Raw genomic sequence first — 14,096 nt, 5'->3', positions numbered from 1 at the left:
GCAGAGATTTCCAAGATAAGTTTTTGTTGCTTGGAATGTTATTCCCGGGCCTCTCTTATCAGCCAAGGACAAACACTGAGAAGTGAGAGTCTTTACACAAAAGTTCCTAACAAGAAACTTGTATTGAGTAGCACAAGAATTACACCTATCAGAACATTAAGATATACAGGCTCCTCTGATCCCTTGGACTTCTGAAGCCAGCTTCAAGTCACTAGTAAAATAACTCATGCACAAATGGGATCCAGTTCAATCTGAGATGCAATAGATCTTGCAATCCGCCAGCAATGAGAGCAGAGGCCACTATTTCAGCATGTTCTCATGGGTTATTTTATTAATTTTTAAATAAATACATCACTAGGGGAGGCCATTGGCATTACTCTTCAACTTAAAAACAAGAGCATCCTGCATTATCAAAGGCATTCACAGCAGCCATTACAAACATTCCCTTCAAACCCCCAAAATATCCTGATCTGTGCAATACTGCCTGTACTAAAATTAGGGTACAGTATGGCTATGACAGAAAGTTTCTCTCTGCAGCTCTGGGGTTGCACTGTCCGATTCCCAGCTCTCCCACTGCTGTTCTCCCAGCTTCCACAAAGGGGCAGCTCAGACAGATCCAAAGACAGACCCCTACTGCTTTCCTAGGGAGGCTGAATATGACCTTCATGGATTGCCTGACTGTGAGCTATGAGCCATCTCAACCAGCCAAGAAAGCAAGCACTTGTTCCAGAGCCACCAGTTCTCTTCTTTTCAAAACTACTTGGTACAACTTAACAAAGCCATTTTTCATTCAGTTTTCCTGTGACAGTTTTCCAATACTGCTGACTTTGTGGAAAGGAATGTTTTGACTCCTCTGCTACTTTATGCACCGCAATTCCTGTACAGCTTTCTAGAAGTCTTCAGAATAATGCATCCTACCACAGCTGCTTTATGGCCACGTCTTTAAGAAAAGCATCAATGCACACAGATATCTGGCCAAAGATATGCTGATATCTCACCTTTTTGTTTTGCTAATGGTCACCATTCACTAACAAAAGTGCTGTTGATGACACCATCAGGCAATTCTTCCCACTGTAATCCCTACCTCCAAGGAACAACACACTGCCCCAGCAATCACAAAGAAAAAAATTACTTGGATTTTTTTCAACGCTCCTATATTTCATTCAGTAAAAGAACTACAGCCCTCCTTACTTTTGTAGGTTGTTTTTAAGGCTCAACTAAATTACACCTGAATTGCAGGATGTTACAATCTAATCTGATCTTAACCCCAATTGTGTTCTGAACACATCAAAGTAGTGTAGCCCAATAAAGATTTTTCAGGACAGTCACGTGAACAGTTCAAGCACGTGGCAGCACACATTCCACCTCTCCAGCATTGCCTGTTTTGTCTTACTAAGATAAGGTTTTGTCTAATGCATGAGAACACACCCAAACAGATCTCAGTGTAGTCAGAGGTTAGTCCCTATGGACAAGACCAAAAGGCACTTTAACAGGGAACAACAATTTTAGTGGTAAACAGACCTCTACTGCAAAAGCCACTACCCCAGAAACCACTGAATTCCAACTCCTGCTACTCGTTGGGGGTTTGATTCCCTTGATCTGCAGTTCACTAACTTGGTTGGAACCCCCTGTACCTTGGAAGGAGGAGCTGCAGGTTTAGGAACCAGATTTTTGTAGACACTTGGGACAATGGTGGTGGCTTTGTTGCCATTTGCCAGGTGAGAAACAGGTGATGTAAATGCAGCTGAGAAGGCGGCGGAAGGATCCTCTTTTGAAACCTTTTTGATGACCAGCATCTTGGTAGGTTGCTTGGCACTAGGGGGGTTTTCTGCAAAAATGAAACAAGAGATTCTGAAATACAGATGTTCAGTTTCAAAACAGCTTCAGTACTGCTCCAGTTCCTTCCCTCTCCATCTTAAACACCACACATCTGATTCTGACACTGCTACCAGCTGCTCTTCCATTTCAACTCTGAGCAAAGATACTGCATACGGATGCCAAAGTCCAATCTTTTCTCATTTAACCACAACAGCTACCTTGATGCTGAAGGGAAAAACCCACAGTGACATCAGCTAACAGCCTTGCACCATTCTACAGGAATCAGAACAGACATGAGCATTTTTTGAGCAACCGTGGATCAGCTTTGTTAATTCACTAACACAGCAAAAATACATTGCATAACTTATACCTCAAAAGATAAAGTGCTTTTACAAACAAGCATCATTAATGGTTCTTGGGCCAAATCAGCACATTTCCAGGAGCATAACAATTTAAAAAAATAGTAATAGTGATAACAGGAAAAAGCCCCATAAATTAGTTTTTGAGCAGAACGACAGCTACCTGACAAACATGCAAAAAGAATACAACCAATACTATCGTCAGAAGTGGTTTTGAGCTTCTTTCGCATTTGTACTATTTACAGTATCTAACCCAACTAGATATTAACAAACCTATATTTAATTGCTAGAGCTGGTACCTTGTTTCACTCATTTTTGTTTTTTAAAGGCACAGACTCACACACCACATCAGGATCAAAAGCAAGGCTGTTCTGAGTTAAAAAAAAAAAAAATCCAATGCAAACCACAGAATTATGATAGTTTTGCTGTATTTCTAATATGGAGACCACAAGTCAGGAACTAATGTCTAGTTCACTCCAATCTACTCTGCCCTTCAAGAGATGTCTGTGAAACTGTAACTGCAGCACGACAGGAAGCGAAGGCAGAACAGCGACATTGCTGCCCACTGGCAGTTCTTTTATGACAAGACAAGCACAGTCTCAAGTAGACAAAAAGGCCAAGAGATTAGTGAAGACTGTGGGAGGAAAACAGCAAAGGACAGAAAGCGGCAAACTGTCTGCTTCACTTAGTCTTTAAAGTATTTAAACATTTAAACACCGGTTACAACTTTCTGCTTCAGCATCAGCATTCTGTACAGTGACCTTTACCTACCCCATACTCCAGAAGGTGTCCCTAAAGGTTTGTTCTGGTTGTTTTGTCTTCCAGCTTCTGGATTCAAAGATGGCTGTAAAAAGACAGTGCAAATGAGTGCATTGTTATATTGTATATAACAAAAATATAATCAGTACTAACATAAGATTACGTTTCTAGGAACCCAGAGCACAGCTAGATTTCTCTGAACAGCACCTGAAGGTGGAAGAGAGTGCTTTGTCACAAGTTATCTAAAAATCAAGTTTGTATTCTCCTTGGTTTCTGCTGTATTTCCAGTGGAACTATCAGAGGGTCCAGGATAGGCCCTTCAGTCTTCTATTACAACTCAGTAGATTCTACCAGCCAATACACACATAAAAAATTTAGGTATTTAGTCAGCAGATCAAAAAATAAAATAGAATCCACCTTATCAGTATATGAAGAATCTAGCCTCCTTTCTCAAATACTTTAATACAAGAACTATGCATCAGCCAATTAAAAAAAAAAACAACACCAAAAGCAACACTGGATTCCTAATGTAAAGGAATACATTTACTGACAAAAAAAGCGATACATTTAAATTTTTGTTAAGCTTCAGAGTCCACTTTTTAGGACAATCCTTCATGCAGACTCAGTGCTCTCTGCAGACTTACCTGTGATTCAGCATCAGAATTCAACCTAGTGGAACAACTACGGACATGTTCAAGCTCAAAGCAGAGTACAGAAAATCTAAGCATTCAATGACAAGTGTTTTTGATTAGCTATTCCTCTTCCCCTGTCCCAAATAACCCCAGTTCAAAATACAGCCATCTTTTTCCTCTTTGTAATGAATTCTTCATATGTCGGTTACTATGGTGACAGCATAAGTTTCTAATAATGAGCATCTGAAATAGTAGGTATTCCTGTTCTTTAAGAGTTAGGAAAAAATGTCACACCATAGCATAAATTCCTGCCTCGGTCCCTAGAAATTCTTCTGTTTCAGAGCTTCATTTTTTAGTTACTGGTCAGATTTACAGCAGGGGTGCTCACAGCACAGAAGTTAGGTCTGCAAAGCAGGCTGTTAGTCTTTCAGGACAAGTGTGGCCATTGTCAGCCAGGCAGGCCTAACAGCTACCTACTTAACCCCAGCATACAGCAATTTCACCACTACGGCAAAGACAACACAGGAGTTATCAAACAAAACTTGCTGCTAGCCAGCATGTGGTGTTATCACCTTAAAACTGGGGGAAACAATTACAGAAGAAACAGCCACGTAGCTGGGGAAGGCACCAGTCAAAGAACTGGAGAATAAAGAAGAACACAGAAGAAGGATTTAGACCAAGACAGACAACAGTGCATGGTCGCAATTGTTGCAATATTTTTACATTTCAACAAGTTTCTGACAGTCAAAAGCACGGGCTTATAGAAATCCTGAATTACAGTATTATTAAGAAATCAGGTAACAGAAATCCACACTCTCCGGGTGTTAACCACCCTGTGATGCTCCTGCTTTCAGCAGAAGCAGCTGAACAAGAACATGTAATCACTTCCCAGGCACTTCACTGAAAAAAACCCCAGCAGCTTAAATCAAACTGCCTCCTGTGGCAATTTAACTGTAGGCTCTGGATTTTGGCCTGAAGCAGCTGTGGGCATTCACACACTTGACTCCAACTTCTAACTTCCCGAACAGAAGCAGTGCCAAACTGCCACAACAATTTCAGCTGTAAACAGCCTTCTAGAGACAAATGCTGAACAGGACAGCAAAAACTTCATGCTGATGATACGCCACAAGTGTGCAGAGTATCACCAGAATCTCTCATTACAGGAGGCAGCAATGGCTTTAGCACTGAAGGTGAAGACAGAGGAATTGCATTAGGTGAATGGTCCAAATTGCCAGAACCTTACAGATGATATTGTCCCTATTATACTGGTCAAGAAAAGTTGAGACAGCAAGAAACAGATGCAAAAGAAAAAAATGTGGTCTGATAATAAAATCCTCTTCAGGGGTCAGGAAAAATAAAATTGAATTGAAAAGAGAAAGCAGAAAAGGTGTGCACGTCTCAAAACATCAGCATTAAGGAATGTATGTGATAAGGATAAAAGCTGGAAGTCCAAGTACAATTTGATAAAGCTTGAAAAACTAAAGATATTGCAGTAAAAATAGAGCCAGGATATAAGAGACTATCCTACTGATAATACCACAGGAATCGGAATGCTGAATAAGAAGAAAGTTGATGAACTGGAGATACTGATGGAAGAAATGGCTCAAGAAACCCCGATCCACAGATTATTGCAGAGAGAGGAAACAGCTCTGATAACAAAATACTGTTCCAGAAGATTCAAGACAGATGGTTGCAAAGGTCTGAACATGTTACGAATGAGCTTGGGAAGGTTATCACAAACACCAACATGTACCAGAATACAGGAAGGCTGAAGATAAGCTGAACAGATGTATTTAGGAGCAAAAAAAAAGGCTTTGTAAGCAAAGCCACAAAGTCAATCTACTCAGGTTTTGCTGAAGACCTGGCTTGGGTGTTTACAATGCCTTAAGTTCACAATAACCATTTGGCAAAATACATGTGCCAAAACCCAGAGTCCAACAGGACATCACGTCCTGAGGACTCTGGGTACCAATTAGCATCCTGTCAGCGCTGGAATAATTTTGTTAAACTTGTTGTGACCTCAGACATGGAATGGAATGCAACCCTAGATCCTCACCACCTACCAATGTTAATAAAAATGAGATCTGAAAAGCCACTTCTCACGGCTGCCACTTCTAGTGAGAAGCTAGACACTTACAAAGTCTTCTTCCTCAAACTGCAAATGCTCTTTATCTTCCTTCTTCTCCTCCCTGGATTCAACAGGCAGCTTTTCTTGAAAGGCGGAACTTTTCCGAGAATGGAAGTTGCCATTCCAGTGGCGATGAACTCCAGTTCCTCCTCCTCCACGCTGGCTCCCACCATCATGGCCCCGTGAGGGACCATGCCAGCCAGGCTGACTGCCAGAAAGCCCGACGTGAGCTCCTTTAGAAACACCAGAATCTACAGAATCATGGCGGAGAAGGGACGGCTGATGCCAGCAGTCTAAACAAAAGGAGATAAGGATGCAAATAAAAAAAAAAAAAAATCAACACAGCATGCAGAACACTGGAAATATCAAGCTGTTTTGTTGTTCAGTCAGTGTTTACTAGGTAACTACTGAGCTGAATTTATTAAGCTACTGTGTGGTTGTATCAGAAAACGAGTTACACAATGCACATACAGCTGCATGAATACCCCTTAAGCCCTGAGCACATGGCATGGGAGAAGAGAGCAGTACAGCTTCCTTATGGGATGTTTTGAAAAGGTACATTTTGGGAAAACGTTTATATTCTGCAGAATTCCTCACTCTGTAGAACGTTAAAAAGTGTTTGCTCTCAGGCCGCGTTTGGACGCTTCCCACTCACCTCCTGCAGTTCGGAGGGGCCCATTATTGAAAAACCCATCAGAGGAGTTGTGTCTCCTGCGGCTCACGCCAAAGCGGCCCTCTCCCCGGGGAAGATGCTCTCCATGTTTCTCAAAGGTGGCTGCAGGGGACTGCAGAAAGCAAAAAGTGATGCAATGAAGCATTCATTTGGACACCCCGGGAGCCTGTCAGTCCAGCAGTGGCATTTTGTTAATTGAAAAAAAAAAAAAACAAAACCACAACACCTCACCAAACCCCACGAGTTTTCCACATTTGCCTTGATTAACCACCATCAAGAAAGCATGGATCTGATCAGGATGGCACACAAATCCACAGATCTCACACAGAATCAGAGAGAATCTAACACACTGATCTTACCAGTGGTCACAGCTGCAAAAGGAGGTGATCTGTATTACTGTTACCTTGGTTGACTGCGGTGTTGAGAAGTTAAGCCAGGCAGGAACAAAGTCATGCTGCGCCATTTAGGTCCAGTGTCTCCCTTCAATAAAATGAGGCATCAAACCTCATGGCCAGGATCTGTAAACGAAAAGGACACTCCCCGTCATCTTTTCCAAACTGAAATAATAATATAATTTATCTCCCAAAGCTTGTCCTACGCAAACAGGAGGGGAAAAGGGCTGCAGTTTTTCATGTCACACTTGAGCCCTTTTTTTTCTCATGCTGACTTTGTTCCTCTGATTGAAACAGGTAAGAACTTCAACATTCCCACTTACTTCCTGTTTACAATTAACACACCCATGAAGTTCATGATAGAATGGGCGTGAAGGTGGGAAGAAAATGGAACAAACAGCATAGAAAAGCCACACAATGCACACACATGCCAGAATTTGGGATACAATCCTTCATTGCCCCATAATCTACAAAGGGGTGATCACTGCATGTTTTATTCCAGAGGCTGACAAATCAGTGATGTTAAGAGACATTCAGAGACCTGAAAGACAACCACACCTCAGCTCCTGCACCCCCAAAGTAAAACTGTATCCAGATCCACCAACTCCCATGCACCAGGGAATATCCTATGCTGACACTGCTTCCATTGCTAAGAAAGCAGATGATGAGGAACAGAACACAAGCTGCTGGAAGGATCTTAATGGAAGTTCAACTGAAGACCAGCAGAGGTGTCTCACTGACGAATCCAAATTCAAATTGTTCTTTCCAACATATCATAGCAATTTTCATGGCTCAAAATGAGGAATATTTCACTGCTCTGTATAACTAAATCCTGCCTTTTTGTGGAAGGTTCTCCGACTTACCATTTTGCTTTATTTTTCAATTTTATCTATAAACAAGTCAACATTGTGTAAGCAAAAAAATAAGTACATATGATCACTAACCCTGAGTTTGGGCTCTGCAGTCCAATGTCCTCAGTTTGTGTGCTTCAGTGACCTCTGGGTTCCTTCCTTCTCCAGTATTCTGGAAGGCCAGCCTTGAGGCAACAGTGCGTCTCAAAGCAGAGCACGAGAGGCCGCACTTCGTGCCAAGTGTGCCCTTCACCCCCTCAGCTGCTCATTTTAACCTCTCTTTGCACTCTCACTACAAAAAAAAGATACCTAAGAAGGTAATTTATATTTAAAAAAGCCACGCCCACGTTCACCTCATTAAATTTCCTCTGGTTGTGGTAGTACAGAAATCAGCCTTTGCATCACAAAAAGGTTTGTCAAGTCTGCATGACAACATTCAGAGCAACATCATGGTTAACACTGAACACTCAAGGCTGCTGGACAGTTCATGATCTGCAGCAGATCAACCTAAACACTCTGGAAAAAGGATGTTACATAAAAATGTTTGCCCTAAATGCTGAGATCTAAACAAGAAGCATCTGCCAAAGCGATCTTAAAATATAAACTTCATTTTTATCACATACATCTGCTAAAAAAAGGTAAAGTACTTTAAAAAATGAATGTTGGGATATACTCTGGTCTTCTCGTAACTTGGTAAATGCTCCACAGAGCTAAGCACTACTTGATATAAAGCTCAGAAGCAGGCACAAATATTTTCCCTGTTTTTCACCATTTACATGCTGAAACATAGGTCACATGAACAAAAAAAGCCAGGTCCAAAAATAATCTCTTCTACTCTATTTTTTGTAGACTGGGTGCTGCTTATTAAGGGACACAATTATTCCACAAGAGCTTCTTGTTCTACAGTGGAGAGTTCACTTCTGGGTCATAGTCCTCTTCCATCAAAGAGGGGAGACAGGAACTGTAGTCACTATAAAAAACAAACAAAACTCCATCAATACAAGTGGCATAAACATGACAAAGTATGACTAAAGAGAAGAACAGAAAGGGAAATAGAGCAACTATAGTGCAAGTGCCAAAAGCTTTTTGATCTTTGATCAAAACAAAACCTGAAATAATCTAATTAAAAAAAAAAAAAACAAACCTGAAAAGGGGATTTTTATTTTTAAATGAATCACTTCCCAGATTCGGTTCACAAAAGGGCAACAAAAACAAGCTGAATCAGAATAAAGGGAAGAGTGGAGAAACTGCCTGCAGCTGATGAAAGCGATTGCACACTTCATAGCAATTTTAAATCCTGCTGCTAAAATGAGACTCCAGGCAGCAAGTAGGCTTGGCCCTTCCACAAGCCTCATCTCTATGTGCCCCTATCATTCCTCACCTGCTCCAATACAGCCAGACTCCCCTCTCAAGAGGATGATGACAGTAATACAGCTGGTATTCCATTAACTTCTCCACAGAAAATACCACCACCAACAAAACCTGAGTTATTCTGCTATGACCTCTTTTTCCTTGAACCATCTTACCTAACCAGAAGCAAATAGATAGTTTATTGCTCCTGAAACATTTGAGAAGTTTTATTACTGTTTTGATGGCATCAGCTGTTTCTCAGGATCCCTTCAGGTGTGCCTTATTATGCCTTTGTATTTGACTTATCAGAGTTTGTTTTCTTTGTTTGGATGTGGTTCCACTCTTTCATCGGTTTTGGTTTTCATTGCACTTATGTCATGCCTTAAGTATGTGGATTTTTTAAAAGAAAGTTTTTAAGGTGATTTTGATCAGCACTCAAAATAAACACCACAAAGGGAACAGTAAAAGAATCACCACCTTTTATCCTCTGAGTCATCCCCTCTAATAAATCCCCTCATTTTCATGTATTTTTTTTTGTTTCTGGAACTAAATGTTACTCTTGCGTAGAGGAGTTTGGAAAGATGGAAACACTTTTGCACCTAAGCTCTGAGCCATGATCATGTTGCTGAAGATAAAGCAAGGACAAGCAGCCTCACAACCCATAGGAACTACCTACCAGTCTCCAATTTGAGCTAAAATCAGAGTGGTCATGGCCTTACACAACACTGACCTGGGAACTTTCTGAGCAATCCTACCCCATACCACAAGCTACGAAGTGTCACACAGTGCAAACAACTGAAGTGTTAATCTATAAAGACCTGGTTTTATATTAAAGGGCAATTTTTTATTGTGCATAGGGACATAATGGAACATCTGCTGCAGACAGAACAGACTTCCCATCATGCTGAAAATCTGCACAGGTACAGAACTCCCTTAGATGTGACCTTCTGAGGTGGCTACCAAACATTTGAGCAGTAAGAAGATAAAAGAGGGACAAAGTCAACGCAGCTGACTACATTTAAACAAGATTCATTACTTTCTGAATAAATACGCTTTTCAGAACAAACTCTAGAGCAGTCTGGCCGTGTCAAACTATTAACAGAAGTCATATAATTTAAGAAGTTGATTTAATGAACCTTGAGAACGATTTGCAGCAACGTGAAAAATGAACCTAAAGAGAGCAAAGCCCACAGAGCGCTGTTCTCTGGATTTAAGGTATCTAAATAAACAAACACAGAATTACAGTTTTGAAGTAAGAACCAGGTCTGAGTATACAACAAAAATAAAACCAGCACAGAAGTACAGTACTCAGGCTCCATTCACAAAAAAGGTTCCCAGGATGTTTGGAAAGGGTAACTGAAAAGAAAGCACATCAACAGCTTGCAAAACTTGTGTTGCTGCAAGGCTTCCTTTTATATTTCAGCACAATCAAAACCAAGGTGAAACTTGTTGTAAAACTCCAACCACCAATTTTACAAACGATCTTGCAGAAGATTTGGGTCTCCCAACCTGCTATTTTGATGTCACTGTGAGTATGAGTGACCAGGGCAGTTCACTCAGCAGTGTCTAATGTGCACATGTAAGGCAGCTCCTAGTCCTGTCTCCTTACTCCAGTAGGCACATTCACAACTCTTCAGTCACAGCCTTCCTGGGCATGTACAAGCACAAAAAGAACAAGAGATGCAACATTCAAATGCAATACTTCTTGCTAAAGCAAAAACCTTGTTGGATGAAGTGTTGTAAATCCTTTGGTCTCTGGGATTATCCCACGTGCTGGGTTTTACAGCCCCTTCTCACACACACTCTAAATTCTGTCCAACAGCACATGTGCAACCTACCTGGGACCATTCCCATAACCTCCCACACTGCTGACAACAGTAACATCACAAAATCATAATGGGCAAGGCCCAAAGTCTCTCAATTCCCTTCTCTGACAACAACCTACAATGAATTCTTGAGGAAAAAAGTGCAAGAACAAGAGCAAATAGCATCAGGACTCCCAGGATACTTTCTTAGACTTTTAAGCCAGAGTCTGTACTACAGTTTATTACCAGTCAGAGCTTCCATGTAAATCTGTTCAGTTGCTTTGTTTTTAGACACATTTATACATTTCTGCCTCCCAAATGAGAGTGGGCACAGTTTACTTGTGCTTTGTGCAGAAGTCGACTTGTAGCTATAAAAAATGTCAGCCTCAATTCAGTTGCATATTTTCTCGTGCTACCAAAGTGCCCAACCCCAGTCTAAGAGTTTTTCATGGTACTCATGGTTTTATACATGGTACACAGACTCATCAAGTCATCCCTCTTCCAAACTAAGAGTATTCATGGAAGCATTCTGAAGACCTCTAATCATCCTTACTAGCCTTTACCATGTCCTTTAGACACAGTGTCACCAAAATTGTGTTCAAGATTTGGGACCATGGCCCATTTATCCAGTGACTAAACTGCACATTTTTAAACTTTTCTTCCAAATATCTAATCTCGTTTCTTTTTTTTTATTATTACTACACAGAACTGAAATGACCTTTGCCAGCTACTCAATTCTTCTCATCTTGCATTTACAGTTCAATCGAACTGATCTCTGCTTCACTGTGGAAAACACAAGGACAAAGATCACCAGTAGCCACTCCCAACTCCAGGAAAAAGGAAATAAAAGTGCTTGTCAATGTAAATTTAATTCATTCCCTCTGAATTCGAATTTGAAATATTTCTGGTAATACAAACCAGAAAAAAAAAGAAAATAATACGAATACTACTACTAATAATATCACTAAATGAGACATTCCCTAAAGGAATACTTCCTTTCAAAACAATGAAATCTGCATTAATGAGCTTTGGTGAAGAAAAAAAGGTCGTCTGTCAACTATCCCATAATACTGTTCCATCAAAATGAGTGTTTGGCAAGTAATCTAAGTAAAAAAAATAAAATTAAACTCTGTATTAACACTTGTGTTCCACTTGTCAACAGTTCTAGTTAACCTTTACAAATAATTTAAACTATCATTTTTTACATGTAGCTTTAAAAATGTCTTAACTGTTACTTCATAGCAACCTTTTTTCATAAGATTTTATTGTTCCAAAAGTACATTTTTCCCTTGGTAAATGCTTAACTTTCATAACTTAATACCCTTCACTGTGTCATTCTGCACACAAGCAGAAGTGGTATTTATCACTGAGTCAAACAAAATTGTCAGGTGCTCTTCTACACTGCCAGATTTCATTGTGCATTTGTCTAAACAAATATTAAAAACTGACATGAAAATGGAAGGAACATACAAGCATATTCGATTTAAAGAGGAGACACAGACCACAGTAAAGAAACACTCAAAGTCGGAGACAAACCCTCATTCTCCAGTTCACCATCCATAAAGTTCTTGCTGCACCACAGTTGGAGTTGCCCAGTTGTTTTCAGTCTTCTCTTAACTTTAATTTCTACTCCTAACGTAGACTTGATCAGAGTTAATCTCTAAACCACACTTTCTAAAGCTTTGATTCTCAAGCTGAGCTTTTCAGATGTACCTGACAGCAGGAACCAAGGAGGTGTTCAATATGTGAAGACCTGCATGGACCAGAACATGAGACTAGAGAGACCAGCTAAAGACAAGCAAAGCCACTGAGCTATGAATTACTCACTGCAAAAGGATCAAGATGTTTCACAAGTTCTAAGAAAAAGCACAGACTACCCTCAGCAGCACTGCATTTCTCCTATTACTTCTTCTCCCACCTCCTCTGGCCTTGGCCTACCAGACTGTAAAAGCCCAACAATCTGCCCTGAGTTACGAGATCCCCTGCTGTGCTGTTCCAGCACAACACCTCTCTGGGAATACCTGGAACCAGGGTTTCCAGCCTTTGTCCCCAAGTCTCTTCAACCCTGCTGTCTAGAATCCTATTAATTAACCCCTCTAATTCAATTTCTCCTCTCCTCCAACAGCAAATCCCAGAGACATGGAGCCTCTAGTGGAAAACCAGTTTAAAAGTAAACTTTTACCCTTCATCACACATTTATCAACCCAGTTACAGCAGCTGTAAAAGGTCACCTGTCTATCCCTGCCACAATTTCAGTTCACTACATTTCTATCTGTTACTCTAAATAAAACAAGTTTACTTAAAAAAAAATACAGAGATTTGTTTTTCTAACCAGCCAAGTCAATTCGGATTTCAGTAATATTCCTAAAGATCAGATGTCAGCTGGGTTGCAAAAGCATTCAGAAAAATTAGTGAACAATTTAATGGATGCAGAAGGCAGAACAGAATTTACTTCCCTCATCAAATTTCTTTCAGTGAAGCTCCATTAAAGTTATTTAATCAAGCAGATATGCCTAAACACACAAAACAGGCCACTTTCCACTTCGTTACTCTTCAGAGTAGTGTCATTGAATAGGTGTCAGTTAGTTTATGACAAAGAATTCATACCATATGCATTCACTAGAATATGATCTTTTTCTAACAACTTCTGATTCACCCAACACATTTACAGAAATAGGGAGTCACAGCCTGAAGCCCAACCCAGGAGTCAAAAGCATGCTACAGACTTCCTTATGAATATCAAAAAGCCTCACGTAAAATTTCATTATCCAGTTATCCACAATAACAGTCCAAAAAACCCCAAGAAGATCACTTGGTCTTACTACTATAAACATTTTATTGAATAAAAAAACTGTATTTGGGCACATAGCCTTAAAGATCACCGAGCTCTCAACGCCCCTGCCATGGGTGGGGACACCTAGACCAGCCTTGAACACTGCCAGGGATGGGACATCCACAGCTTCTCTGGGCAACCCGTGCCAATGAATTACATTTATAATGTAACTATAAATCTTGCTTCAACCTTGCAAGCATTATGAGGCCTTACTATAAAAGACATGAGTGCAGCATAACTGGTTCAACAGTCGTCATAACAACTGGTGAGCCGCGTCTTCTCGAGGTGAGATCATTTATTTGCAGTTCACCTACATAAAGTATCTACAAAACAAACTTACTTTCATTTTGCTTTCACTTCCATTAATACAGTTGTCTAGACACACCTCCGGCCTGTCTACACGACTGAAAAACAGCCACCTTTGGAGAGGACAAATGTAGACGTTCCGGACTGGCACGTACAACTGGTAGTGCTCACACACCTCAGGTATCAGGAA

At 40.5% G+C, this 14,096-nt stretch overlaps 1 protein-coding gene across 3 annotated transcripts in view; it reads right to left on the bottom strand.

Moving 5' to 3' along the window:
* Positions 1 to 14,096, bottom strand: part of GPBP1L1 (GC-rich promoter binding protein 1 like 1) — a 31,721-nt gene that overhangs the window by 7,793 nt on the left and 9,832 nt on the right. For all 3 annotated transcript variants that reach the window (XM_017824623.1, XM_017824625.1, XM_017824624.1), the window contains exons 2-7: positions 7,706 to 8,582; positions 6,773 to 6,887; positions 6,352 to 6,481; positions 5,706 to 5,989; positions 2,949 to 3,021; positions 1,635 to 1,828 (exon numbers count right to left, since the gene is read on the bottom strand). In XM_017824623.1, the coding sequence (XP_017680112.1) occupies positions 1,635 to 1,828; positions 2,949 to 3,021; positions 5,706 to 5,989; positions 6,352 to 6,481; positions 6,773 to 6,832 (741 nt within the window). In that variant the 5' untranslated portion in view covers positions 6,833 to 6,887; positions 7,706 to 8,582. The remainder of the gene's footprint in view (positions 1 to 1,634; positions 1,829 to 2,948; positions 3,022 to 5,705; positions 5,990 to 6,351; positions 6,482 to 6,772; positions 6,888 to 7,705; positions 8,583 to 14,096) is intronic.

Source organism: Lepidothrix coronata, unplaced genomic scaffold, assembly GCF_001604755.1.
Source record: "Lepidothrix coronata isolate B3197 unplaced genomic scaffold, Lepidothrix_coronata-1.0 Scaffold112, whole genome shotgun sequence".
In the NCBI taxonomy this organism is placed as follows: domain Eukaryota; kingdom Metazoa; phylum Chordata; class Aves; order Passeriformes; family Pipridae; genus Lepidothrix; species Lepidothrix coronata.
This window is presented reverse-complemented; position numbering and strand designations above follow the sequence as displayed.